Source organism: Cataglyphis hispanica, chromosome 4, assembly GCF_021464435.1.
Source record: "Cataglyphis hispanica isolate Lineage 1 chromosome 4, ULB_Chis1_1.0, whole genome shotgun sequence".
Taxonomy (NCBI): domain Eukaryota; kingdom Metazoa; phylum Arthropoda; class Insecta; order Hymenoptera; family Formicidae; genus Cataglyphis; species Cataglyphis hispanica.
This window is the reverse complement of record NC_065957.1, coordinates 7709743-7737066: the sequence shown is the minus strand read 5'-3', so window position 1 is coordinate 7737066 and position 27324 is coordinate 7709743. Positions and strand designations below refer to the sequence as shown.

The window sequence follows — 27324 nt, the reverse complement described above, 5'->3', positions numbered from 1 at the left end:
ATATACATGCTATTAAAATTCAATATTATACATAAATGTGTAGAGATGGAGATTTTATCGAGTGTCAGATTTTATAAAGTCGCGAACGATGAATTCTGACAATTTCGCGCAGTCACCATAAAACTTTTACGCAAGGAATGTCATAATATCTGGCAAATATACTTAAAAAAAGATCATATATGCACGATCTCCGTAAATTATACTGCGATTTACTATGTTAGTCCATAAAAAAGTTTCAGTCTATTTCCTACAAATTTGTATATGTATGTCTACAATCAATATTCACTGGCCACGAAAATCGTTTTCTTCAATTTCAAATTCTTGCAGCTAGATGAAATGACGAATTATTATCGACCGGAAATATTATCAAAATAAAGATCTGTCAGTTTTTTTATTATAGGATTATTATGTGACCATGTAATTTTCATATAGTATGCTAAAGAACAGAATCGTAAATAACAATGATAATTGATATTAAATATTAGTTTTTGCATAGGAAAATATTGAAATTGTTAAAGCAATTTAAAAAAGTTATTACAGTTGTGCGTGTTACTACGTACTTAAAAAGCGTCGGCGTTTCGATGTATCTCGTAGAAAGTGCATTTGGTACGTTTAACAGATGTTCGGAGTCCATGGACCTCTCTGTCTGGATCAATTTTGTTCGATTATATTATATTAAACGTATAGAAATTAACATTAGTTAAAAAATTTATATAATTTTCATTCATATACCATGATATATAAATAAATGATATATAAAAAAAAATATTATTGCAATACCGATTTACGAAAGATTTAAAAGCAAAAAGAATTGTTGCTGAAAAAGATTTTATTCTCTTTTATTGTAAAGTCCATAAAAAAATTTACAATAACAAAGCTGTTTTTATAAATTTTGTTATACAATCATCAAGAATCGGTCAAATTTCGAATGAAACTTTCATTATGCGTAGAGATTCACATAAACGTTTATCTTATTTTTTTTTGTAAGACACCCCGCAATTGACTAAGTATTTAATTCACGGTAACCGAATTGTTTTCCGCCACCTGAGGTCGAAACAATGGAATTGGCTACTTCCGTGATCATTCGGAGACTAGGAAGCGAGCAGTTAAGAGAGAAATTAACAATTTCGGTTGCCGTGTTCCTCGTGGAAGCGTCTCGTATGTGAGAAAGAACAGAAGAGGGGAAAAAAAAGAGATCGAGTTGAGCCTCATTTTTTTTTCTCATTGCGAAATATCGTCATAGAACAATGTGAAACAATGTGATCAAAATACAGAGTTGAAAAAAAATTTTTTCGGGCACGTGCCAACTCTCGTTTCGCGATGATACGCGACGCCCTCGACACGATAAGTAGATCATGAGCGGAACGAGTTCTCCGCTTTCGGACTCACCGTGCGACCATCGACCGACGAAAAGTTAGCCTTGCTAGACGATAGTATCCTCTCACGCACGTACGTGGCTCCCGGCCCACACATAGATATAGTAGACGAAGATGAGAGGATGTGTATATGGTTTCGGAGAACGATTCAAGAATGACATAATAATGATGCAAGTCTCTGTGCAGGTTCTAGGCAACTCCCGGGTTTCTAGTTCAACGGCGATATGTGAATCAGACGGAAATGAAAACAAAATTCAAATAAGTTCAATCTTCTCGGATATTCCGGAATAAATTTATTTTAAACTTTATATTAATAATTATTATTAATATGAATTTTTGTGTGTATGCTAGTAGATACACATCTTTTAGTTCCAGATGTAAACAAAAAATGTAAATATATAAATATGTAAATGTGTATTAATATAAGAAGTTTGATTAACATAGGAATAATTAAAAGGAAAAAAAATCTAGTTTAAAATAAAAATTGAATAAGAATAAATTCTAGTCGCAAGAAACACAATCATTAGCAAATCTCTATTTCTGCCGCTGTTCATATATGTTTAACTCAGATGACAGATCGGAATAAAAACAGATTGTCTAATATTTCAACGAAAATTTTGATCGATGGCGCTGAATTATCGTCAACCTTTGTTGCGAAACCGAAAGTCTTCCTTCCCTGCAAAAAAACTGCTTCCTCCTGAGACGAAGAGAAAAAGAGAGAGAGTGTCCATTTGACCCGAATATTTGATTCAATGTGTGCATGTGCGCGAAGATGCGTCTTTTCTTTCTTTCTTTCTTTTTTTCTCGATCCAGGAGGAATCAAAAAACTTTCCCAACGAAAAGAAGAAATGGTATTGCATCTTTTCCTTCCCTTTTTTTTTTTGTTCTTCCTCTCTCTTCTTCTCACGAGAGCACATCCGGCAGATCTAGATTCTTATCAATCGCTCTCGCGATTCTCAGATCGGCAATGGCCATCGAGGCCGAGGACGAGCATGCAAGAAAGAGAAAGAGAATTCCATCGATCATTCCATCCACGCATCATGTGAATTAAGGAGAGAAATCATAAATCGCGAAGCATTCGAAGATTTACTGCATTAATTTCTTTCGCGATACTTTTTCTCCAACTTTTTCTCCTCGCAACACGTCAGAAACGTTGTTTAAATTTCAAGATGTTGATAAATTATAGCTCATTTCCTTCGTTGCTGAATCAAAGGATATCCCAGTTTCGTGCATTACAAGTCGTCGAGCTTTTCGATCTTAATCAAGAGCTTATCTCTTCTCGAGCGCATTAATTGTTGATGAAGAAGCATAGCAAAAGCAAGAAAGAAAATAGGGAAATCGCGCTTTGCGATGTGAGAAAAAGTTTCGCGTTAAAAATGATAAATGATAGATGAAAAACTATTATCCGAATGGAATCGTAAACCGAATGGGTCGTAAACCAGCATAGCGTGAAACGTAAACCCAACGTAATTTGCGTCACGTATATTACAGGCAAATTAAACTCCTCCTACGTCACGTTCGTTGCGAATATATATCGTGCAAGGAGCGCTCCTTTTTCCGCGACCGTTACGCAACGCGGTAACATGCAACGTAACGTTCAACTTTGTACTACCTACGTATTATATGTACGTTCTCGTATCTTAGAATATATAATGATAATGGCAGGATATTTTCATAAATACCACGGTTCCCGCGAGGCAAAACGCTAAGCTTCTTCGTCGCGCGCTCCCGGGATAGTGAAATCCTTTCGAGATCCGCGGATAACGCGTGGCTTGGAAAACGACGCGTTTCAGTCTCGGTGAAGAAAAAAAAAAGATACATGCGTTTACTTATAACAAATCTGCTGCAAATTATAAATATGACGTAACACACGCGAACTCTGGAATGATCGATAGTTTCCTATCGAAACATCGACAGAGAGGAATTTTTCTCGCGTCTAAAAAAAAAAAAAAAAATAGAGGGAGAGAGTACGGGAAATATAAATTAATATTGCGCAATATATTATTGCGAGAGACACGCGTAATCGAGCGATCGTAAGAACTCGTTAGAGCTCGAAGGTAAGATGCGAGATAGGAAAATTCGCTCGATCTCGCGAGCGATACGAGGCTACATCTTCGTTCTAGTGCTCGTGTAATAGAGCATATCGAGCAATAAAGGGACAATGACAAGAGTCGAAATATTCAAGAGTACGGTCCTATATATGCACGCGAAATATCCCATCTCATTTCGCGAGATACAGATCCCCGAGATGGACTCCAGATAACGTGATACTTGACAAATGAGTGAGTTATAATACTACGAATAAATCGTTTCTCGCATGAGAAACGTAACTCATGACGAAATTTCGTAAATGTCTTTTTACATTGAAAGGTACTTTTGATCCTAGAGGCGTAATTGCGATATATATATATATATATATATATATATATATATATATATATATATATGTGTGTGTGTGTGTGTGTATGTTTGGACTCCGATCCTCTCGGCATTTAAATTATTTTTCATTGTAACGCTTCTCTTGCAAATTTCGAGAGAACAGTCTCTGTCTTCTATTTGGCAACCGAGGATCTTCCTTTCTACCTTCGAGCGCTTCGCCGGCGGTCTCGGGACGTCCGGTCGAATCGCGCGGGACCGGTGAAGCACGAGATACGATTTACCCATTCACTTACGAGGGCTTACGCAGTTTAATTGCGTGCCCCTTCGCTTTTACTCGGTCTACGCGAACGCTTAAGAGCGAGAACACCAAGATTCTTACTCGGTCTACGCGAACGCTTAAGAGCGAGAACACCGAGATTCTTCATTCGTTAGCTCTCTCTGCTCTCCCAATACTCATTTGTCGCATCTATCGAATTTCATTTGGGAACCCCGAGGCATGATGCTGTGTCTGTAATCACGCAAATATTCCAATTCGTGTATTTGATGTTTTATTTAAAATTATGAAGAATAATAAATTATATGCAAAGTTTAATTAATTATTATTAATTAGTAATTATATTAGTAATTAAATTAAATTATAATAATAAATTATTTTATAATTATTATAAAAGCATAAAAAATTTAGATTATATAAGATTGAATTAAATTATAATTTAAATTATATGCAAAGACGATACATACATATGACACACGTGTAATCTCTGTAAGACTAAGCGCGATTATCGCCCGTATCGATATATGATTAAGAGAAGATTCGATGAAAATTCTCCTTTCACACGATCATCTTTCCTTTCGGTCTGGCGTAATATTTTCGTGCGGACAATCGTCCTATACCTGCAATGCCACGAAGAGAAGCACCACATATAGATAAACGCCGATTGTCCTGCTATCCCTGTCTAACACTTTCTCTCCTTTCCAATACTATTAACTGTCTAACGTCATAAACACCATGTCGAATCGCTCATTGGCTAATGCCAAAGTGTTAAATAAAATCGTCTTAAAATTCATGTATGTCAATTTTCGCTTAAATCAACAGGCCACATTGCGTAAATGCATTATACATCTCTGGAAAATCGTGAAAAAAAAAAATTTTATTTGTCGCATACGTGTACAAAAAAAAAAAGAATCGTACTGATAAATTCCATATACCTTGGATAACTTTGTACAGAATTACATAGAATATCAAAAAGTTTCCGTATCTCGATAATTCGCTCTCTAAAAATTTTGCGAGCTCGTCGGCGAAACGGAAACACCTTGATCCCGCTCTCTGGGAATCTGCGACTCCGGTGCTCGCCGTGTTACTCTCGATTAATCGGTGCAATCATCGCGTAATTCTCGCATCTGCTGATGTAATCCGGACACGATTCGTCCTTTAATGGGTAAAGTAATTGGCGCACGAAGAAGCAAGTTTTTTGCGCTATTTATCGTACTCACTAAAATACTTTCGAATAAAATAACTTTTTTATCCCTCTTGCTATCTGGTTTTTATAACAAATAGAGGAAAATGTTATATTTCGTGTATACTTCTAAATAAATTTAGATAACGTTAGATGCGCTATAGAAGAGTCTTAAAAGAGTTATTTTTATTTTTTTGCAAAATTTGTTGTAATTTAAAGTAAAATTTATATATATATATATAAATAATATTTTTTCTCGCGCAATCGGTGATTGTCTTATAGGCTTGGATCAATTTTAAACTCAGTTACTAAGATTGAAATTATCTCCCACGAATAATATTGATTTATTTAACGCGTATGACGCAATTTACGCTTACTCATCCGAATCCATCTGAAAGCAATGCTTCTCGGAGAGACGATCGTATGCAAGATATCATGAGAAACGGCATGTTGTATAATAATGCAACGTCGATTCCCTCGCTGGCAGATGGATATAAACCATAGACCGAAGCGGTAACGAGGCATTATATACTTTCTAGGAAGTATCAAAGGCGGAAGGGGTACGCGGGATCACCGGGGTCAGGAAAATCGATATATGCAACAAGAAGCTGCATCGCGAGAAATCTCTACATCTTCACATTTCTTCCGCTTTAAGAAACTATCTAATTTATCTCACCCGGTAAATTATATCTCCGTTTATAAGAGTCTCAATTATCTTAAAATATCTTTCTTTTCTAAAGATTAATATTAAATTAACTACTAATATCGTAGCAATATATGTTGCATATGTTGCGAATAATTTATCGAAAGATTCCTAGAGAGAGATACGTTTAGGGAATATATGTATCTCTAAAAGAGAACGAAAACTATAAAAAAGAAACCGTAAGTCTAATTTGTCATGGAAATAATATAACATATCGCGATATTGATCGAAAGGAAATCACTATAAGCGCCAATAATATGCCCCCGAGAGGCAAGGAAGAGACGCGTCAATAACAGACAAGTACTGTGAAAAGTTGTAGGAGCGCGGCCAAGCATCATCGGTACCAAGGTAGATACATGGATAGATAGGAATGTTTCTATAGTCGAAGAAAGTTAAGAATTTTCACCTCCTAGAGAAAGCATACCGCATGACGCATGTAGATATTACGCCACGCAAAATTGATTCCCCCTCGCTACGACGGCCTTCGATGCGCGTTGTTGTTGACACGACACGGTGAGCTTCTCTCACTCTTTTCCGTCGACATGTCGAAGCTTCTCTTTGTCGTGTTCTTCGCACCCTCATTAATCTCTTTCATATCTCGCTGTAATTTCCATATCTTGCATCTTCGAACTCTCTTATCTCGATACAATGTTATACTTAAAAATTTTCCGCTATCTTGTAGAACATAAAGTTGATTGTATTTTCCTCTGAAAAAATTAACCAGTATTTGTTTCCCTTCTTCAACTCTTTGTTCAATCAAAATCAATATATATCAAAATTTCAATATATTGCAAATTAGTTTATGTGCACGAGAAAAAAAATGATTGTCATTTGCTTACAAGGCTAATAATATAACATAATTTTTACAATATATATATATATATAATAAAGTGAATAAGCGCGATTACATTTTCATGTAGAATTGATTTAGATACCAAAAAGTGTAAATCTTAAAAAACGAATTATTGAACAAATTATTTTTGAGTAACTCGTTTCTCAGAATTTTTACTTGTGGTTTTTTACATCGTTCAGGTTCTTATATTACGAGAGAATTTACGAGATATTATTCACGGAAAAGACCTGCGTAGAAATGCATAACAACGTAAATTGCGAGGGGCACTGTTGGTCGGTCGCATCACCTCAAGCATCACCCAAGCACCCAAGAGTCGCACGACTCTTACGCAATAGAGCGAGTTGCAAACATAGAGCGATTACGCAGTAAGCAAGCGAATTTCACACTCGGACAGGTGGCAGCCCAAATATACAATAGAGCAAAGTGAAATGGGCTTTCAGACGGTAATTTCTGCGACATACGCAAAGAAATTATATTCAATTGTAAAGAATAATTGATAAAAGTAAAATTTGTATTATATATTGCAATTAAAATGATAAATTAATTGCAAAATTATGATGAAAATTGTAATGAAAATAACAATGAAATGCCTATGTCTATTTTTTCTCTTTTGTTCCTTACATAGTGTGCATAATTAAATAATTAATAGAAATAATACAACTTTTTTTTTCGAAAAGAAATAAATAATATTGATTAAAGATAAAGGAACATTATTGCATATTTTATCTGTCCTTTGTTATATTATAATATTATTTCCTTATTTTCCAAAATTATTTTTTTTCATTTTTTTTATTAACAAATTCTATCTTATTTATAGTTTAAAACCTGAATGGATAGCTACTACACCACAAGTTAAATTTTTATAAGTCACATTTCTAAATCCAGCAGTCTCGATCATGTCCTAAAAATACAATAAAATATGATAAATATGCAATTAAAATCTAAGATCATATTAACAAATTTTCAGATGTAACATAGTAAAAGCAAAAAGTTTGGTAATTATAAAATAATTAAAATAAAAAAATTATACTATTACAGAATTTTAAAAAATTTCTCGATGGCACAACATGTTAGAATTCATGTCACAAGTAAAAATAATAAAATTAAATTTAAATATAAAAATTTTACTTTGAAATCTTCTTGTTTTGGAAATCTTCTTATGCTTTCTACAAGATACTGATAAGCTTTCCACTGCCCTGTGATCAATTGTCCCATCACAGGTATTATTTGAAAAGAATATTGATCATATAACCTAAAATAAATATTTCAAAAAATTTTACTACAATTTAGTCTATGCATATTATCATCTTGCATGTTATACAAGTTTTTTATCATTTCAAAGCAATATACCATTTTAAAGTTTCACTGTTGACATGGCTAAATTCAAGGCATAAAAATCTTCCTCCTGGCTGTAAAACTCTATATGCCTCAGACAATACCTGCAAATTAAATATTTCTTAGAGATTAAAAAATAGAAATCTAATTTTACAAGTTAATTAAAAGTGACAGCATATATTGTAGCACATAATAAAATAATTACTTTTAAAGTACCTTCATGTTATATAAATAATTAATGAGTAAATCCAGCATACTATAAACACCTTGTCAATATGTGTCACATTCCTTATTCCAAACGCTATGGTATAAGCGGTGAAAGATTCCTCAGGAAAAGAGAGATTTTCTGCATTCTCTTGCTTCCAAGTAATACTGCAATTACTGTCCTGTGACAAACCTAATCTATTTGCTCGTTCTTTCCCAACGTCTAGCATATGTTGATTAATATCGCACACAGTTACATAGCTATGTACAGATTGTGGATTTGGTGTATTCTTTAAAAAGTTCATATACCGGAATGTAATATCGCCTGTGCCACCGGCAGAATCCAAGAGATGAGTACCGTGAGTCGGTCCTAATTCTTGTACAAAAATATCTTTCCAAATGCGATGGATACCTATACTCATTGCATCATTCATTATGTCGTAATGATTGGCAACATTTTCGAATACTGTATAAACTAAAAAAAAAAAAATATGCAATTAAATTGTCTACATGTATGCAATTTTTAATATAAAACTATATCTAATAAATTATAAAAATAGTTTAATATTTATTTTTTAATAATATTTTAATAGGTTAATATTTTTTAATTTAATATTTATCACAATTTTTCACATGAAAAGAAAAAAAAAGAGAAAACATTTGCGACAGAACTAATATTTACCTTCGTTCATCTTTTCGCTTTCTTTAATCGTTTGAAAACCGAAATGCGTTGTCTTTTCATCATTTTCCAAGGATGGATTCGCTGTTCTCGAATAATTGCATTTGGTTACAATAGTTTTTAGATATCTATTTAGCATCCGTCTTTCTTTCAAAATATTTATGCAGAAATGTTTACAGGCCATCATATTATATAAGTATACGTGTAATACGGACGCTTCAAAAAATTTAAAATAATCAGCTGAAAAATGTCAAAAGTTTCTCGATCACTGTCAACTCTGATAACAACTATCATTGGTCATATGCAAGCTTGGTTAGGACTTTAGAACGTAGCTAGACGATTAGCTGGTAGGTATGGGAAATTTATAAAATCTCAGAAATTCTGTACCCTCGACTTCGCCTCCTATAAACCTATTATTGTATTGATTGGCTATCAGATAGAGAATTTTTAGAATTTTAATAGAGATCCTAGAAATTCTCTATTCGATAGCCAATTATTACGTTCAACAAACTTGTAAAACCCGAACTATATCAGCATTGAAGATTATGATTAAAAATTGAAAATCGACATAAAAATTTCTCATTATATAAAATAATTCTCATATATAATATAATACAAATTTTAAAATTCTATTTTTAAATCGATTTTAAAACGATTAAATCAATCAAAGTTTGATCGAAGTGGCTCTTAAAATTAGAATTTAACCGAAAAAAATCATTAAAAAAATAATAATATAATTAGCTGTCAAAGAGAAAAATTTTAGGTGTTTAAAAATTTTCTATTTAACAACTAATTGCGTGTGTCACATTGTGTTTTCTTGTTCAAAACTCCCTCGTTATTCTGAATTAAATTATTGTCCTCTATTACGGCTGCGTTCCGATATTCACTGCCAGTACTGAAAATCTATAATTTATGGTACGTACATACACCATATATACACTACATATTCTATAATATAGATTTTCAATACTGGCAGGTCTGGCAGTAAATATCGGAACGCAGTCTATCATAGAGTCGGCAAAGTCGGAATAGCGACGTAATGATCAATCGATTTTCTGTTTTTCCCAGTTTTTTCAAAAATCGTTGTGACAGATGATTGGCGACCGCTCTTTTTCATCTACTCATCTATTATTGTGTAATTCAGAAATCAGACAGTATCATCAAATGCTTCAATAATAGTATATTGTTTAGTGTTCGATACATTCGATACCGGTTCATTCTATAATATGAATGTGAACATTGGCTAACATTAATGATAAAGTGTTTTTTTACTGTATGTATATTCAGATATACATAGATATTTAAATTCACATACAGATAATGCGATAATTTCGTGTTTGTCAAACGCAATTATTTTTGTATAAGATTTTGTATAATTAGAATAATTGATCAGTTATCGTTTATTACATTGCGTCCTTCTAATCATGTGTGTCACAAATATTTCTTTGCGCTGAAAAGAGATAAATGCTTTAAAATTGTTTATTATAAAAATATATTCGATAATGCTCTTTTTATTTAGTATTATATAAATATGTATGCGTGTTGTAATAAAAATAAATAATCATGTCGTTTTAAATTAAAAGAGAGATTATATTTAATATCATACTTTCTTAAATTGAAGTGTAATCCGAATATTTAACTTAAATGTTTACATTTAAAGCAGAGATCACGCGTGCTCTTTTTTTGTTGCATGATCTTTATGTTTTGTAAACAATATATACATATTATTACATAGAGTACAACACAAGGTAACTGATTTTTTCTGTGTTTCTACATTTGTTATATCTTTTTTAATATCTTTTCACCTCAAATGTTTATTTTTCAGAATTTAAGAGAGTGTATGCTGAAAATATTTCTTTATCAAGATAAGATCATTGAGATTTTGAAAAGAATTGTAGGAAATTCTTATAAAAATGCTATTAACAATTGCTTATATGATATATACTACTATGCAAACACGGCGAATATCAAGATATAAAAGAAAGATATGTGACCTTTTTGAGGAATTCCAGAACTGTTCCATTGTGTTTTATCCATTTGGCCCTATTGTTAGTTCCTGTGGTAATTTCAAAAATATATTGCATGTATAGCAATATATAATTTATTAATAATGTTATATTATTAATGTGATTTATAAATAATTTAAATAATATGTTGAAAATTAAAAGAGATATATGTATATATTGTCAGAAAAAAATCATTGTATCTTTATACAATTTATTATACTTACAATTATTAGATAAAAAATATATGTTAAATAACTCAAAAACAAATTATAATGGTTTCAAGCTTCTGCTGAAGAGTGGATAAAACATCCTCTGAGCTCTCACTTATGTAGTAACAAGCATCTTGTTAAAATTTGTATGGCAACAGCATTCGATTCTTTAATGGGAATATATGGTACATACCCACAAGTATGTATAATATTTCGGAAATATTTTTGCATCTATATTTATCAACATGAATAACAATGACAAGAATAATAACTATTATTTTTTTAATAGCAAGAAATTAATATATCAAACTGGTTGAAATGTAAAGAAGGAACTTCATTTTTTCCTTTGCATAAAAGTGAGGGCTGTAAAATTTCAAGGAAATCTAATGACAATATATATTTTCTGATTGAAACTGATCTTAATACTTATGACGTGAAAAGCTCAGAATGTTGTATACAAGTATAATGTTCAATTTTTAATTATTTTTTTTATTGTACATCCTATGTACAATTTATGTAAAAAAAAAAACTATGTCTGAATAATCATATTTATTACATGCACTTATTACAGATTGAAAATTATGGTCAAATCAGGGCGTGGTCAGTAAATCAAAATTTAAATTTGCTTCTAGAAACAGATATTGATCATATTTCAAGCTTTGCATCTATATTTATGCATGGGCGATATTATATTAACAATTGTTTATTTATAAAACATATACAATGTATGTATCATCTTTACACTTCAGAATATGTCATATTTCAACTATTTTATTCTTTTGCTTTATCTTTTTAGCTGTTGTAGTGAAAGGAAAACCTTGCACTTATGAACATTATATACAATTTGCTGATCCACCACGGAATAGAGGCAAGTAATATTAATACTTTTATAATTATTACAACACTTTTTTTTACGATAAGTTAATATATTAATATAATATATCGTTAATATATTTTTATTTAGAAACTATTATTGCATTTAGCAATGCAGCTCAGGAAGCTGTGCGTCAGCAAAAAGCTATGCCAGTTGATAAATTTCCTGATGTATTTGTACATCCTCAAACAGATCCAAATATTGAAGAAGGTAATAATAATCTAATGTGCACAGTGTAAACAATTTTTCTGGGTATATACAAGCATCTTTTTTATATAATTTTTATTCTTATAAAATATTAAAACAAATTAATATTAAATTATTTAATTTTTGCAAAATTAGCTAGAGACATTGATATTCAACGAGAAATCGACAAAATATTGTTGTTCTCAATAACTCCTCCAGTTAATACAGCTTATATGCAAATCACATCACCAAAGAAAGAAGAATCTCCTAAAGTTAATAGCGGAAAAGAGGATAATATTGTAATTAAACCTCCAAATGTACTCATTTATGCAGATACATTTCATGCAGGCGAAAATGTAAAAGCTATATTAAGTAAAATATTAGATCCAGAAAGGTATGTTAAGTTAAATTTTACAATATATGTGTATGTATAATCAGTCATAATAAGCTTGGGCAACTTTTTTTCAAATATTTTGTTATATTATTTTGTTTCAAGAATTATTAGTTACAAATCTTTTTTCTTTTTAGGTATATCATCTATCACTTAACAATATTAGATGCTCCTAAGAAGACTTGGATAGACCAGGTTGGTTTGGTTGTTGTTTGTGGTAATATTTTAATGAGGGGCATTACTGAACGGTTTATAGAATACATTACACGAGGTGGTAAAGTTCTAGCATTATGCTCCAACATGCTACGCATTTTGCTGCCATCATTTAAGACTGCAGAAATGCGTGATAATGAACTTGTTTATTTTTCGTATGGAAAATGGAAGCATGTACGTATGATGCATGATGTTTTTTGCTATCAAGCATCTCCCAAGCGTAATCGTTTTTCTGAAGATCACGAAGATGCAAGGTAAACTAATATTTTTTTGTGTATTTCAATGAAGCCATATAGTACAATTATAACATGTATATATATATATATATATATATATATATATATATATATATATATATGTATAGAGAGACAGAGAAAGAGAGAGAGAAAGAGATGGAAAAATATTAGATATATTTATAATATATAATATAGATATATTTAATTAACATATTATTTTTATAGGACACTTTTACGAAAAGTCCCACAGTTGACTAAATTTATAGATGATGATGGAAATTCACATTCTTTTAATGTAAAAATATTGGGTGAAGAGGAAACGTGGCAAACCCCAAGTATATTAGTTGCAACTTTAGCCAACAGTGGAGGTAAAATAGTATTCTCCCAAATTCATTTGGAGGCAGATCCAGCGGATTATGAAAACAAAAAGGATGTATTTGAAGCGCTCAAAGAAAGCAATACTGCACGTTTGGAAATATTGAGCGATTTGTTGAGTACGCACTTAGAAATAGAAATAAATCGTAATTTTAAAAAACCCATAGTATATACTCCAGCTTATCTTCTAAGTCAAACTGACAATGTGAGTAAATTTGATAATAAACGATTTTCGTATTAATAATCATCTTAATCAAACATTTCACACAATCAAATTAAGACAACAATTTAAGACTACGATTTGTTATAAACTTATAAAGGATGTTGTATTTGCAGCTGAAGACAGAGCTACTTAAAAATCTGGAGAACCTCCGAACAGAGGATAATAAAATACACATGCAAAATTTAAAGATACAGTTTTATAAAAGTGAAGAAATACCAGAAACTGCATCAAAGGATTTCTTGCCTATTATAATGAATAATAAAGTTCATCCAATTAATTTCTCGCCTGTGCATTATTATGAAGTAGGCTTTTCAATGTTTGAAACAATTAATGCTAATTTTTCTATATTTTAATAGTAATTGTGCACATTAAAAAAATGAATTATTTTTTATTCCTCCACTTGATTAATTTTTATGTGATTATACTATTTGTAGAATATAATTAAATTAGTTTGAAAAAAAAAAGATATTTTTCGGTTTTTGCACTTCAGACTAAATTTTATAAAAAATTTTTTCTCCAGATGCTTCAGACAAAAAAACTAGGTCAATTAGTAATATACTCAGATATCTTAACATCCTCTATGGATGTAATAGAAGGTCATATCGCACATGGATTGGCAGTTATTCCCCGACAACAAACACAAGGACTAGGTATTTCATTTTTCATTTATATGCAAACAGAAAAATTATAATGGCAGTTATTTTTAGGGCGACAAGGTAACATATGGCTTAGTCCGGTTGGTTGTGCCATGTTCACTTTACAAGTTCACATTCCTATAAACTCGATTCTCGGTAGACAAATAGCGATTCTACAACATATTGTCGCTGTAGCAATAGTATCGGCTGTAAGATCTATTCCAGAATATGAGGTATTCCATTTTTTTTTCTTTTTTTTTTTTCATTTTTATTATGCGATTTTAATCTTTTAGATTTTATATTATTTTAAAATATTTGAAAGATATTGAACTTATTACTATATAATGAACTATTGATGTGATTAATTCATATATTTCAGAACATTAATCTTAGAATAAAATGGCCTAACGACATATATATTGGTAAATCGACTAAGATTGGTGGATTGATAGTGTATACACGTATGGATGGATCAAATTATGTTTGCAATATTGGTATATAACAACGATCGCAATATAAATATAAGTTTTATGGATAATTTATTTTATTTAAAACAAATATAATAATATATATTTTAGGAGCTGGTATAAATCTCTTTAATAGCAAGCCTACAACATGTATTAATGATGTGATTTCACTATATAATAAAAAATATAAGACAAATTTGGAAAAGTTCACTTATGAAAAATACTTGGCGCTTGTATTTAATCAATTGGAAATTCTGTTAGATAATGTAGAAAGTAATAACATACAACTTTTCTATGATCTTTATTACAAATATTGGTTGCATAAGTAAGTAATTTATCACAATATTTTATTATATAATAAATATATAATAATATAATATTTATATTTTGTATCTTTATAGAAATGCAACTGTTACTGTACTAGAGCCAAATGGAAATTATCAAAAAGCTACAATAATAGATATCGATGATTTTGGATTTTTGAGAGTTGATGTATGCATAGGTGGAATTAATGTAAATATGACTGTACAACCAGATAGAAACAGTTTTGATCTTCTCAAGGGGCTAATAATACCGATATAAAAAATATTCGTTATCTATATATTTGTTATATATATATTTTTATACACATCAAAGTATAAACATATATATATATACATATGTATATATATATACATATATATATATATATATATATATATATATATATATATATAATGCTTATATTCTGAGATGTATATGCATATATATGTACTTGTGTTTATAAAATGTCCCAAAAATTTGAAGTAATAACTTAATAAAACTTTCTTTTCTTTCGAAAAAGTATGATATAAAATTTGTTGATGATGTATTAAATAACTTGCATATGTGTATATGCGCATATGTACACATGTATATACACACATACACGCATATATTTATACATACATATAATTGTTTGTTGCATTGTCAACAAATATCTATTTTGTGCGATGATTTAGAAATATAATCTAAATATTATTTTAAATCATGACATAAAACTTATTTTTCTTTTTTCTTTTAAAATACATATACATGTATGTATAATTCCATATATATATATATATATATATATATATATATATATATATATATATATATATATTCGTGCATTTGGATTATTAACGAATATTCATTATAAAATTTAGGAATGATTATATTTTCAAACACTTTTGTTTAATATTTTAGATGATTTTACGATGTGAAATCAATTAATTATATTCAATATGTAAAAAAACGTTTATAATATTTTAATTTATATTAAATTACTATAATTATATATGTATATTGCATGTGCTTCCAAATACATGAAATAAATATATAAAGATGATTATGATTTGTATGATTATTATTTGTAATTCTACATATTATTTTATTTTATAAAAATACTTTCCAAAAATGTAATGGTGGATCTACACCTGGATCAATACATTAGATAGAGAGATCATATTAATGATAATATCTGGTGAAGAAACAAAACTCAAAGTTGATTGGATAAAACAATAAATTAAAATTCTTAAGTATGGTAAGAAATATATAAATTTAATTACGAAATTTATGTATATAGGGGTGAAAAGTATGTCAACAAGGTATGACAACAATTATCTATAATTTAATATTTATCATTAACTTAATATTATAAGAATATTCCATATAACGTATATTAATGTAATTTTAATGCCATTCAAAAAATTGTATATGATACCAATATTTTATATATATATATATATATATATATATATACATACATATATATATATACATGTCCATTATACATGTCCATTAATGCCTGTAATTTACAAAAAAAGTGCATACAGTAAATTATATATATATTTGTCTCACAAACTGTCAATATAATGATTTATTATCAATACAATATGAAAAATAAAATCCGTTGATTGAAATACATAGATATAAAATCTTAAGCTTTCTATCTCAAACAAAGATAAATATACAAATTTAATAGCCTATTGCACGCTTATTTCCCTTTCTCTAATTACATATAGCGTTTTAATGATTTAAATGTGCAGATAAATATTGACAGAATATGATATATATGTATATATATATATATATATATATATATATATATATATAAATACATTTTAATTAAATTAATAATTAATATAAATTATCTCTCTGTGTATATATATATGTATATGTAAGTTGTTCGTTATTATGCTGCTATTGTTATGAATTGAATTGATAATTTCAAGTTGGCTGTCGCAGCGCACTTTTTAATTAAATAAAACAGAATTTGGATCTTCATTGTCGAGCTGCTTCACATGCCTCAAAACATCTTTTTTTGTTATTACACCTAGAAGTCGCCTGTGCAAAAGTAATATCTCGATATTAGTTTGAGAACAGATTAGCACACAGCTATGCTAATACATAAATTATTTATACGAACCCGTTATGTGTAACAAGAGTTTGGCGTAATCCTAATTTTCTAAACATATCAACTACAGTTTCCATAGGAGTTTGGTCTGTGATAGTGATAGGGGCCATGTCTAAGATTTTTTTTAATTTTAAAGGCGGAGGCGAATGGCTTTGGACATTATTTCCGTTAGTAAAAATAACTAACGACTGCCTGCTGATGTCCTCGATCATCCTCTTGGCATTAGCAATAGCAAGATTGAGATCTCGTCGTAAAACGAAACCAACGAGATATTGAGATTCCTTAGACACTATTACGGGAAAGCCGTTATGCTCAGTTTCCTTAAGCAAGTTCTCTACATCTTCAACTGTCATTGAATCTTGAGTAAGGACGTGAAGAGTTTCGTTTCGTCTGTAAATAAAATAAATAAATAAATACATACATACACGCGCGCGTATATAAGTGAAGCTTTTGTATAATTTAGTTTACTTGGGTTGCATAACGTCTGCCGCCAAAGTCGTATGTTGAAATTCATCTTTGCTATCCAGAAATGGATATCCATTTAAACCGATATGAGCATCATAAATGCCTTGTTTTCCGAGTGCATCGCCGACCCATTTACTCGCCATGGCCGCAGCCATTAAAGGTACAATGTACCGCACACCACCGGTTAATTCAAACATAATGACGACTAAAGAGACTGTCATTCTGGTCACGCCTCCGAGAACAGCGGCGGCCCCGACCATCGCATATAACCCAGGTGTAATACAATCGACACCCATGGAACATTCTTCGCTAAACATCCATATGTGAGGATAATTGTACGCAAGCTGCTCCATTCCTATACCCACAATTCGACCCATTATCGCTCCGAGACATAGAGACGGAATAAATAAACCGCATGGTACTTTCATGCCGAATGTGAAGATCGTCATAATCAGTTTCAGTATCAGTGCCAGTACAAGTAGCCATATAGCTTTGTAGACTCCAGGGCCAGCTGCAGCAATTTCGATTGCTGATTTTACGGCGGTAAAATTTCTATTGTAGTCACTATTAGAACACAGAGAATTCCTTCAATAATTTATATACTCAACATTCATCATGTATATATGTATATATGTACATGCTTATACTATGCCGCAAAATATATAAATAAGTATTAATTTATTAATTAACAATTATAATGCACAAAATGTTACTTATTTTCTCATAATTACTAACCATAACATGTCTGCATTCGATACCCCGCATTGGCTGAATAATAAATAAATGAGTTGACTGGTACTCATCCTCGTATATGGATTAGGATATCCGATGACTGCCGTTACAACTGTTACTATCAACACTTCAGTTACGGGATATTGTCCTAATTTTGAAGTTTTGCGATATCGGCACCAAAATAAATTTGCTTTGATAAATAATGTTGCTATTATACCCTGTTGAAAAAATTTGTCTTTAAATATGCTGTCTTTTACAAATTCAATAGTTTGCAATAATTGTGTAAAGAAATTTACTTACTCCAATTATACCGAGTATGACAAAAGGGATTAATTCAAAAAATATCCAAGGTTTATTATATTCTACGTAAAACAATACAGAATGTTCATTTCCAAATGGATTTATAGAACGCAGTACAAAAGCAGCTATTAAAGCACAGAAGAAGGATCGCCATAAGGTTTTTAGTGGAAAATAATAGCTGACCTGAAATAAATATACATATATGCTTAAATTCATTATATGCAATATAATTAAAACATGAAGAGTAATACAATTATAGAATCATGTTAAAATCCTTAATCTTAGCAAAAGGTTGAAACCATTTTGAAATAAATTTATGTTGCTTAATTTTTCAAATAATACCTCTTCTAAGCTAAATAGAACGCCGCCAATCGGAGCTCCAAAAGCGACGGAAACTCCTGCTGCAGCTGCGGCAGATAAAATTTCTCTCTTTTTCGCTTCATTCCTACCATACTTTGGAAATAGATAAGAAAATATATTTCCTATACAGCATGCAATGTGCACCATAGGGCCTTCTTTTCCCAAGCTTAAGCCCGCCGATACAGAAAGGATCAGGCCTACTGATTTAATAATCAGTGTCCATTTACCCAAATATCCACGAATAATAAAACCACTCAAAATCGTTTTTATCTAAAAAAATAATTATTATTTAAAAGATATCTGGAGAAAAAAAAAAAAAAATTTGAAAATAATAAGTTTACCTCAGGTATTCCAGAACCACAAGCGTATGGTGCAAACATTCGTACTAAAGATGCAGAAAGTGCTGCAAATAGAAGGGCCCATGCTGTATAAAATAAGTATGAAATTGTATAAGGTCCTGCACCATCTTTTGATTGATTGAATAGCTCGGGCCATGTCCACCACTGCAAAAACATTACACTATATATTAATCAAATCAAGAAAAAATTTATAGCAATCATTAGAAAATCATGCAACTAACCTGTGAGCAATTTCCGCCATCAAATGTAGTTTCGTTGTAACTCCAACAACATTGCTCCTTATTTAACCAGAAAGCTTGCGGACAGATACCGAATTTCAGATCCGTCATCCAGGAAGCGCCAATATCTATAACACCAGCGGCCACACCCGTAAAAAGTCCAACTAGTAAGACGCATAGCCATCCGGACCATGCATCGTGAGCCCCCTTTATCAGACCCCAGATGGAATCGTGTTTCTTCTTCACGATATAACGATGCCGCATCCGATCACGTGCGATATCCCGCTGCCAATCGATAGTATGAAAATCATCGTACTGCCCGATGCCGGGTATATCATCGGAGTCAACTGAAACTAATAAAGTAAATTAAAAAATTTCATGACAAGAATAAAATATATCGTGATGAATCTTCTCAGAATCGTAATGTCTTCAATATTTGTATCTGTTGTATATAGATATTTAATAATTGCGTAAATAATATTGCTCTAAATATTGCAAATGTAAAAGTATTGTAAATAGTTTTTTAGTAGTAATAATAATAAACTTTTATAAAATTTAATATATATAAAAATATAATAGTTGACCAAATTCTAAGATAGTAAGATAAGAAAACAATAGTTTAATATATTTTTATATCACATTTTATTTACACCTACACATTAAATGTAGCAATTCACAGTTAAAAATATAATAATATAAAAATTTCTGTATTAAAATTTAAGAAATAAATACTTCACACTTTTTTATTTTATTATATATTATTTTACATGCATGTAATATATATATATATTTGAATATCATTCTTAATTAGAAAACAAATGCACATATATATTATTATATTCTACTGCAGAGACAAAAAAAGTAATTCATAGTAGACTTGTGCATATAAAACTAGCTCATTCTTAATAAAATTATATAAAGTCTCTATTAAAAAAATTATATCATTCAATATAAAACATAGCAGATTGATTAACATATAAGACTAATATATCTATTTATATATCATATATTATATACCACAACTGTGTTTGTTATCTCTTTATATATTCTTATTAATTAATGAAATATATTGGCATTATTTGTGCTAACTTACACATTTTGTCACTATGATATGCCGAGAATACTAAAAAATTTGGTTCAATTTGTCTAATTGGTATCACTCAGGGATATTTGTCACCAGATGAGTTGGGCAGATCAACAGACATTCCTCAAGTTTCTTCAACAGGAAGTGATAATTTATATTTTTCAAGCTAGGGCGTATATAGGACCAATAGAGATATTATAAGACAATTAAATTTGATTTAACAGAGTTACAAAAATGAACTCGTGCTTAGCATTGTAAAATTTTCTGCATATTTTTTTATAACATTTGCTAAAAATAAATAAAAATACTTCACGTAGTACCCGTTTAGTAACAAATGTGTGATACGTTTGCGATATTAATGAAATAACTTTTAAATAACTTACTATGGGAAGATGCATCGTCGATGCGAACACAATCTGATAACATATTATTATCCAAATGATGAGACATGTGATGATTGATATCTAGCATGTCATCATCGCTGTTTAAATTTGTCTCGCGTCTTCCGGTTCGTAGTCGTACATCTTCTGTTTTAGTAGTATCACCATACTTTATGTTCTGGAAATTATATAATTTTATCAGTATCTTATATCTTTTACAAAAACTCTATCTCTTTTTTTAACAACATTGTTGTCTATCAAGCTATAGAATTTAGATTTTTAATACAAAATAAAAGATATTTTATAGACAAAATTATTAAAAAAAAATTAAATATAAAATATATCAATTTAAAATATATCAATTTTTTTTATTTAACCATTTTTAACATGCAACAATATACATATAAAGAACATATGTAAGATATGTAAAATTATTAAAAAAATAAAATATTTACATATATACATCACAAAAAAAAATATATTTATTAAAAAAAAAAAATACTTATTCAAGCCTAAATAATAATTGATAATATGAGACAAGAAGATGCAGATTGAGATTAACATACCTTTGCATCAACAGAATGATATGTTGTAGCATTTGCATTTGAGTGAGAGATTGTAGAGTTCAAAAACGCTGTACCCTTCAGTGGAAATTTCTCCATGGCATCGTGACAATCTAATTTTACACAAATAAAATATTATTTTATTGTTCTTTATCCATAGATGTATTATTAAGAATCTATGCGTGAAAAAGTTGGAAGTTATAATGCTATGTATAATATCGAACAATTCTATTTACAGCACATTGTCAATATACCATCTAATCAGCTTTGCTAAAATCTTCTTTAATCCTGCACATGTTATATGATATAATTAAAATAGCAAATTTGTAACATGGTATATACATACAATTAAAAATGACACTTTATCCATTATAGATTATACAAATGTGCCAGCGTGAAATACACAGCACGTGACATGAATCTATTAAAAAAATATTATCCTCTCTATTTATGTCATGTCAATGATTATCTTCATGACTTGCATCTTCTTGTACAAAAAAAAAAAATTTATTGAAAACATCATACTCTATGCCAAATCGACAGTGTTGACAAACCGAAGTCGCACGCACAGAAATACTTTTGAATCAAACAGAACAGGAAGAAATAAAAGACACAGCACGACATGCTACCATATGACAAGTTTCTCTCCTTCTAGTAAAAATATGCAGCTGCTGCGAATTTTTCTCACGAAATGAGTCGGAAAATTGCGCGATGATGCGAAAAAAATCCGAAATTGCCCCGTATTTCAAAGTTCTTTCTCTTTTTCATGCACACGTAATTTTCCGTTCCTTATGTGAGGTTACCTTTGCAATAGCGAAATAGCACGTATATCGAACTAAGCTTGCAAACTTACCATTTTTAAGGAAAACTATCCTCGTATTTTATCTGTGAGCACTGATCACCATGCCGCGTCGCAAATTTTACCGTTTTAGAACAAGTGACAGATGCGCGATAATACCACTTCGTCGAAATATAATTCTGCTATTGTCTGCTATCTGCTAGCTCGACCATTTTCACGGAATCAAAAGTATATAGAAAGTCGCGCGAGTAATCCAGAAATAGCAAGATCGTCAAATATGCCGATTGGCTATTCGATAGGGATTTTTCGATAGCAGAATTATATATGTGATTATCTTTACACGCCTCTAATCGATTTTAATAACATCTATAGTTCTAAAACTGGCCAATCACAATCATTCCATTCTTCAGAGAAATAGCTGTGATTGGCCAATTCACTACCGACGTTATTAAACCCGATTTGACTAGTGCAACCAGTTCAGCAGAAAATAAATAAATTGTGACATTACTTTGCAAAAATATTTGGCTCCTGTTTTAAATAAGATAGGGGATAGCATCATTAAATTGAAAAAAATGATTAAATTAATGCAGGATATTAATCTGGAGGATTATACTCTTATTTTGCCGTCAGTGGCGGTTGGAAACGTTGGGCAATTATCCGTCGACTTGCTTATTTCAAATCTTAACCTTCAAAAAATTGGTCAAATCTTCAGCGCGGCGTTTGTGCCTATCGTCGGCGCAAACGCTTATCACGAATGCTCAAGCGAGCTTATTACAGCAATCGATGTCTATGCGGGATTCAAGGAACATGTTGTCGTCGTGCAGATCCGTTCGCCGTATGTGGGAGAGCTAATCGAATTTTTCGACGAACTGGCGCGATTTATTACTGAAAGAAAAATAGCTAAAGTATGTACTTTCGTGCGTTCGATTATTTTTTTTTTTAAATATATATATTGTATATATATTTATTTTAATATATATAATATTATGTCAATATATATATTTATTTTCCTCTTCTTCTTCAGGTAATAATTCTTGCGAGCAGTTATGATTATGAAAAGAGAGATATCCAGCCACAGCATCTCAAATTGAGATACATCGCATCTTCTAGCATACAATCTGAGAGTGGTCAATTTTTCGATGAGCTCAATTGGATTTCACATAAACCAAAAGTTACATCTGATACAAGGGAAGAAGGAAAGTTACAGATACCAGGAGGTGGATTTGCAAAGAGTATCTTTAACTTTTTATCACATGCTAATATTCCTTGTGCCATCTTGTTCAAATTCTGTTCCGAGGGAGATAATATCGCAGATGCGATAGCTCTGGTGTGTTACTTAAATCAATGGATACAAGTGTTAGAAACAAACAATGATAGTAATTTAAAGTATCCACCATCTTGGAAACACCTATTTGGGAAACCGCCACCACATGACATATATTAAACATATTGTAATGTTCTGTTACTTTGTTAATTTTATAATATATTTTTGCTAAAAGTACATACAAACTATATCCAATGTAGAGTTTGACAAATTATGATAAGATAAAGATAAGATAATTTAAAATAAGATAAAAGAGAGTTCTATTATAAATTAGTTCTAGTATAAATTATGGTATATTTATAAAAAAACTCAATAGTTATTGATAATTTAAATATAAATATAACATTTTGATATATTTTCTGCAACTTCTTAACAATGACTACTTAAATACAAAGATGTAAAAAAATTATAGCTTACGCAAGAAAATTTTATAATAAGGATAAATAACATTTTTCTTTTTGCTATATTTAAATATTTTATTTTTTAATAACAAAAATTTTCTATGCTAGTAGTTTGTACTTTGCAGAAAATGCCGAATAGGATACAAAAGTAGCTAAGAAAGCAGCCAAAAATTCAGAATTCACCCAAGGTCCAAGATATACACCTGGATTATTGAGAACAACCACTGCCAAGGGACTCACACTATCACTATCCTCTCCATTCCTTATGGCTTTGCGAACAGCGTTGTATTTATCACTGTCATATAATTTTATGTAGTAATCGCCAGATCTTGCTTTTTTGATATCTTCTGTCCAAGATATCTATAACATGCAAAACAAAGTTACAAATATTCTCATATTATTATACTTTCAATCATCAATTTTAAATAAAAAGGGAGAGTTTAGTTACAAAATATCTTTTCAACTATATTATTATTTTGATTATAATTATATATTGCTAATTTTTATAATATTTACAATATGTGTCTAATGCACAAAAATATATTTCGATTCGCTCTATTTTTATTAAAACAATTACATGTAAATTAATCGATTAACATATTACCTGATATTTATTATCAGCGCTCAATCTAGCCGCTGGTAATAACTTGCCCTCGACTTCGGCATAAAGACTGATTCCCTTTACACCGTCGCTACACTTTAACACAAACTGCATGGTGAAGGCGACGTTCGTGAGAACCGTCGCGTCTTCCGTCACATACGACGAAGCGACGATTTCGGGTTTCTGACAGATCTTATCTGTCGTGGCAAAAGCCACGGAAATGAGTACGCTCGCTAAAGCATACGAAAAAACGATCTTATTCATTTTTGACAAGTCCTTCGATCCTCTTTAGCGCACGATAATTGTCTATGATGGAATACTGTTGATAGGAGAAAGTGCGCTCCAACCTGCAATATATACTCCAACAATTCCAACCCGGCAATTCCGATCGGCAAATGATCAACTGACGAGCCACGTTGATGAGATTGACGCAACTCACGTTTTAAACGTAATTCGGCTGGTCGCGCCATCTGGTGAACAAGTTGAAAAATTTGTTTTCAGCGGCAACAAGACGATACGTATCCTCTCCGATAGCACATGTTTTTCTATGAAAGAAACACGTGGTGAATGTGTACGTATAATCTATAATCTTGCCGCAAAAATGAAGCAATTGTCAGAAGAGAGAACAAAGCTCGTATTTGAGAAGCTAATGAAATAGTAAGCGACTTATTATTATTTTGTTAATCTAATTTATTTAAATTAATTTTTTATTCTGCATAAAATTGTATTTATATGTAAGATGTAAAGACATTTTAGAATTAGATAAAAATTTGTTTATCAAATTTGATTGTTACAGTATCGGTTCCAATTTAAAAACTTGATAGATCGATCAGACGGCGTGTATTGTTTCCGAGAAAATAATGATAGAGTATATTATATGTCAGAAAAGATTTTATCTTTGGCAAATACTGTGGGATCCGATCACTTGTTGAGTGCAGGTACTTGTTTCGGTAAATTCACAAAATCTAGAAAGTTTAGACTACATGTCACAGCATTGCATTATTTAGCGCCTTATGCACAAGTAAGTATCTGAAATTAAATGCAATTATTAAGACATATAGATAAATTTAATCACAGACAATTATCTTTACATTAAGCATAAAATTTGGGTGAAATCTTCGGCAGAACAACAATTTCTATATGGACACAACATTATGAAATCAGGTCTCGCTCGTATAACTGAAGGTACTTCTCAACATCAACGTGTTGTTGTATTTTCCATGAGCGATGTGCCTCTGGTATGTAAATTATTTGATTAAACAATAATTTTATATTAATATTTAATATTAACAATAATTTTTTTAAGATATTCTTGATTATATACTTGTATCAAACATTATTAATTTATAATGCAGCAATACATATAAAACTTTTTTATAATATTGATTGTTATAAATATTTCAGGGATTTGGCGTTGCTGCAAAAAGTACAGCTGATTGTAAACATGCGGATCCTATGGCAACAATTTGCTTTCATCAAGCAGATATTGGAGAATACCTTCGTTCTGAAGATGCATTGATATAATAAATTATCTCAATTAATTAAATTGTCTCAACTTTAGAAAATATATATTTATTTAATTTGTATATTTTTTAAATTTAACTCTCTATACAATACATATTGTACAATATGTACAATAAATATTGTAATATAGATATATTTGTAAAACAAATCTTCTTAAATTATGACATTTTCTAATAGCAAAACAAAGTATATATAGTGGTATTAGTAGTTTATTAATATATAAAATATCATGTGATTTACTATAAATCAAAGATTCAAGTTTAATCTAATTAAGATATAATATCAAAAATATATTAGTATATGAAAAATATATTAAATATCAATATTAATATCTCTTAAAAATATTTTAATATTAATATAAATGCATACAATATTAATGATAAATATTTTAATAACAATAATATTAAAATTAATATTTAATAAGTATTTATATATTAAAATTTATTATTAAGATTAATAATAAATATTAATATAGAAATGTACATAAAATATCAATGAGTTATTAAAATTAATATTACAGTTATTAAAAATGATTATTAAAAAGACAATAGAGGACAGATAATATATACATAAAAATAAAATAGAAATATAAAAACATCAGCAATATATGTTATCTTCTATCGTGATTAATCCTTTTTTTCAACATATATATGTATTACATCTGGGATTTTAAAAGCTGAAGGAAGATTCTTTGATTTTCCATTTGAGACAATCATAAGTTGATCTTATATTCAATATACAAACTTAGTAGTCCCTTGTTATCACGAATTGGCTCACCTTAAAGATTATTTTTACATTTTTTGTAATAAATAATTTATTCTCTTATAAGAGAATACTTATAATATTCTTGCATGTTTGTCATGTAAAGTAATTTTTAACATAATTAAAATAAATAATAAATATATGCACAAGTATATAAAGGAATAATTATATAAGATTAATTTAAAAAATTTAATAATTAAATAAGATTTAACTTTATAAAATTTACTTTTCCAAG

The 27324-nt window shown here is 30.1% G+C and overlaps 6 protein-coding genes across 10 annotated transcripts; 3 read left to right on the top strand and 3 right to left on the bottom strand.

The window, feature by feature from the left end:
- Positions 1–7355: 7355 nt before the first annotated feature.
- Positions 7356–9323, bottom strand: LOC126849224 (2-methoxy-6-polyprenyl-1,4-benzoquinol methylase, mitochondrial). The gene is made up of 5 exons (XM_050590881.1): positions 8990–9323; positions 8370–8782; positions 8119–8207; positions 7897–8020; positions 7356–7669 (listed from the first exon to the last, which is right to left on the bottom strand). The coding sequence occupies exons 1-5, from the start codon at positions 9171–9173 to the stop codon at positions 7580–7582; spliced, it is 900 nt and encodes a 299-aa protein (XP_050446838.1). The 5' UTR covers positions 9174–9323; the 3' UTR covers positions 7356–7579.
- A 644-nt stretch (positions 9324–9967) lies between these two features.
- Positions 9968–15440, top strand: LOC126849151 (biotin--protein ligase). Of its 4 annotated transcripts, XM_050590745.1 has the most exons (17): positions 9968–10259; positions 10650–10734; positions 10812–11047; positions 11276–11400; positions 11491–11661; positions 11773–11926; positions 11998–12069; positions 12166–12285; positions 12418–12655; positions 12790–13119; positions 13327–13681; positions 13813–14001; positions 14220–14349; positions 14407–14567; positions 14714–14828; positions 14913–15126; positions 15203–15440. In XM_050590745.1, exons 3-17 carry the CDS (start codon positions 10900–10902, stop codon positions 15381–15383), a joined length of 2703 nt encoding a protein of 900 aa, XP_050446702.1. In that variant the 5' UTR covers positions 9968–10259; positions 10650–10734; positions 10812–10899; the 3' UTR covers positions 15384–15440. The 4 variants fall into 4 exon arrangements, with proteins under 4 accessions (XP_050446702.1, XP_050446701.1, XP_050446700.1 ...); XM_050590744.1 differs by lacking the exon at positions 10650–10734; XM_050590743.1 differs by having other exon boundaries at positions 9968–10734.
- Positions 15441–16930: 1490 nt separating this feature from the next.
- Positions 16931–22687, bottom strand: LOC126849155 (H(+)/Cl(-) exchange transporter 3). 2 transcript variants are annotated; one of them, XM_050590748.1, is made up of 11 exons: positions 22532–22687; positions 21682–21791; positions 21119–21293; positions 19655–20004; positions 19416–19577; positions 19057–19344; positions 18715–18897; positions 18418–18632; positions 17686–18246; positions 17230–17607; positions 16931–17147 (listed from the first exon to the last, which is right to left on the bottom strand). In XM_050590748.1, the coding sequence occupies exons 2-11, from the start codon at positions 21775–21777 to the stop codon at positions 17057–17059; spliced, it is 2499 nt and encodes an 832-aa protein (XP_050446705.1). In that variant the 5' UTR covers positions 21778–21791; positions 22532–22687; the 3' UTR covers positions 16931–17056. The 2 variants fall into 2 exon arrangements, with proteins under 2 accessions (XP_050446705.1, XP_050446706.1); XM_050590749.1 differs by lacking the exons at positions 21682–21791; positions 22532–22687 and adding an exon at positions 20745–20867 and having other exon boundaries at positions 21119–21264.
- Positions 22688–22936: 249 nt separating this feature from the next.
- Positions 22937–24054, top strand: LOC126849238 (proteasome assembly chaperone 2-like). The gene is made up of 2 exons (XM_050590901.1): positions 22937–23382; positions 23502–24054. Exons 1-2 carry the CDS (start codon positions 23050–23052, stop codon positions 23919–23921), a joined length of 753 nt encoding a protein of 250 aa, XP_050446858.1. The 5' UTR covers positions 22937–23049; the 3' UTR covers positions 23922–24054.
- A 63-nt stretch (positions 24055–24117) lies between these two features.
- Positions 24118–25221, bottom strand: LOC126849256 (translocon-associated protein subunit delta). Its single transcript, XM_050590936.1, has 2 exons — positions 24807–25221; positions 24118–24562 (listed from the first exon to the last, which is right to left on the bottom strand). Exons 1-2 carry the CDS (start codon positions 25065–25067, stop codon positions 24302–24304), a joined length of 522 nt encoding a protein of 173 aa, XP_050446893.1. The 5' UTR covers positions 25068–25221; the 3' UTR covers positions 24118–24301.
- Positions 25222–25350: 129 nt separating this feature from the next.
- LOC126849251 (60S ribosome subunit biogenesis protein NIP7 homolog) lies at positions 25351–26389 on the top strand. The gene is given in 5 exon segments (XM_050590929.1): positions 25351–25460; positions 25600–25610; positions 25613–25824; positions 25901–26041; positions 26208–26389. Coding segments are annotated over 5 exon segments (594 nt in total). The 3' UTR covers positions 26328–26389.
- The last annotated feature ends 935 nt before the right edge of the window (positions 26390–27324 follow it).

Excerpts from the sequence above, each read along its gene's own strand:
- LOC126849256 (XM_050590936.1), bottom strand. The coding sequence starts at position 25,067 with ATGAATAAGATCGTTTTTTCGTATGCTTTAGCGAGCGTACTCATTTCC. Across the intron at positions 24,563-24,806 it reads GCGCTGATAATAAATATCAG|ATATCTTGGACAGAAGATAT; the intron begins GTAATATGTTAA and ends TGCATGTTATAG.
- LOC126849151 (XM_050590744.1), top strand. The coding sequence starts at position 10,900 with ATGCTATTAACAATTGCTTATATGATATATACTACTATGCAAACACGG. Across the intron at positions 14,350-14,406 it reads ACAACAAACACAAGGACTAG|GGCGACAAGGTAACATATGG; the intron begins GTATTTCATTTT and ends AGTTATTTTTAG. Across the intron at positions 14,568-14,713 it reads GATCTATTCCAGAATATGAG|AACATTAATCTTAGAATAAA; the intron begins GTATTCCATTTT and ends CATATATTTCAG.
- LOC126849238 (XM_050590901.1), top strand. The coding sequence starts at position 23,050 with ATGATTAAATTAATGCAGGATATTAATCTGGAGGATTATACTCTTATT. Across the intron at positions 23,383-23,501 it reads CTGAAAGAAAAATAGCTAAA|GTAATAATTCTTGCGAGCAG; the intron begins GTATGTACTTTC and ends CTTCTTCTTCAG.
- LOC126849155 (XM_050590748.1), bottom strand. The coding sequence starts at position 21,777 with ATGGAGAAATTTCCACTGAAGGGTACAGCGTTTTTGAACTCTACAATC. Across the intron at positions 18,633-18,714 it reads TCATACTCGGTATAATTGGA|GGTATAATAGCAACATTATT; the intron begins GTAAGTAAATTT and ends TTTTTTCAACAG. Across the intron at positions 18,247-18,417 it reads TCGAATGCAGACATGTTATG|TGACTACAATAGAAATTTTA; the intron begins GTTAGTAATTAT and ends GTGTTCTAATAG.
- LOC126849224 (XM_050590881.1), bottom strand. The coding sequence starts at position 9,173 with ATGATGGCCTGTAAACATTTCTGCATAAATATTTTGAAAGAAAGACGG. Across the intron at positions 8,783-8,989 it reads AAGCGAAAAGATGAACGAAG|TTTATACAGTATTCGAAAAT; the intron begins GTAAATATTAGT and ends TTTTTTTTTTAG. Across the intron at positions 8,021-8,118 it reads AACAGTGAAACTTTAAAATG|GTTATATGATCAATATTCTT; the intron begins GTATATTGCTTT and ends TATTTATTTTAG.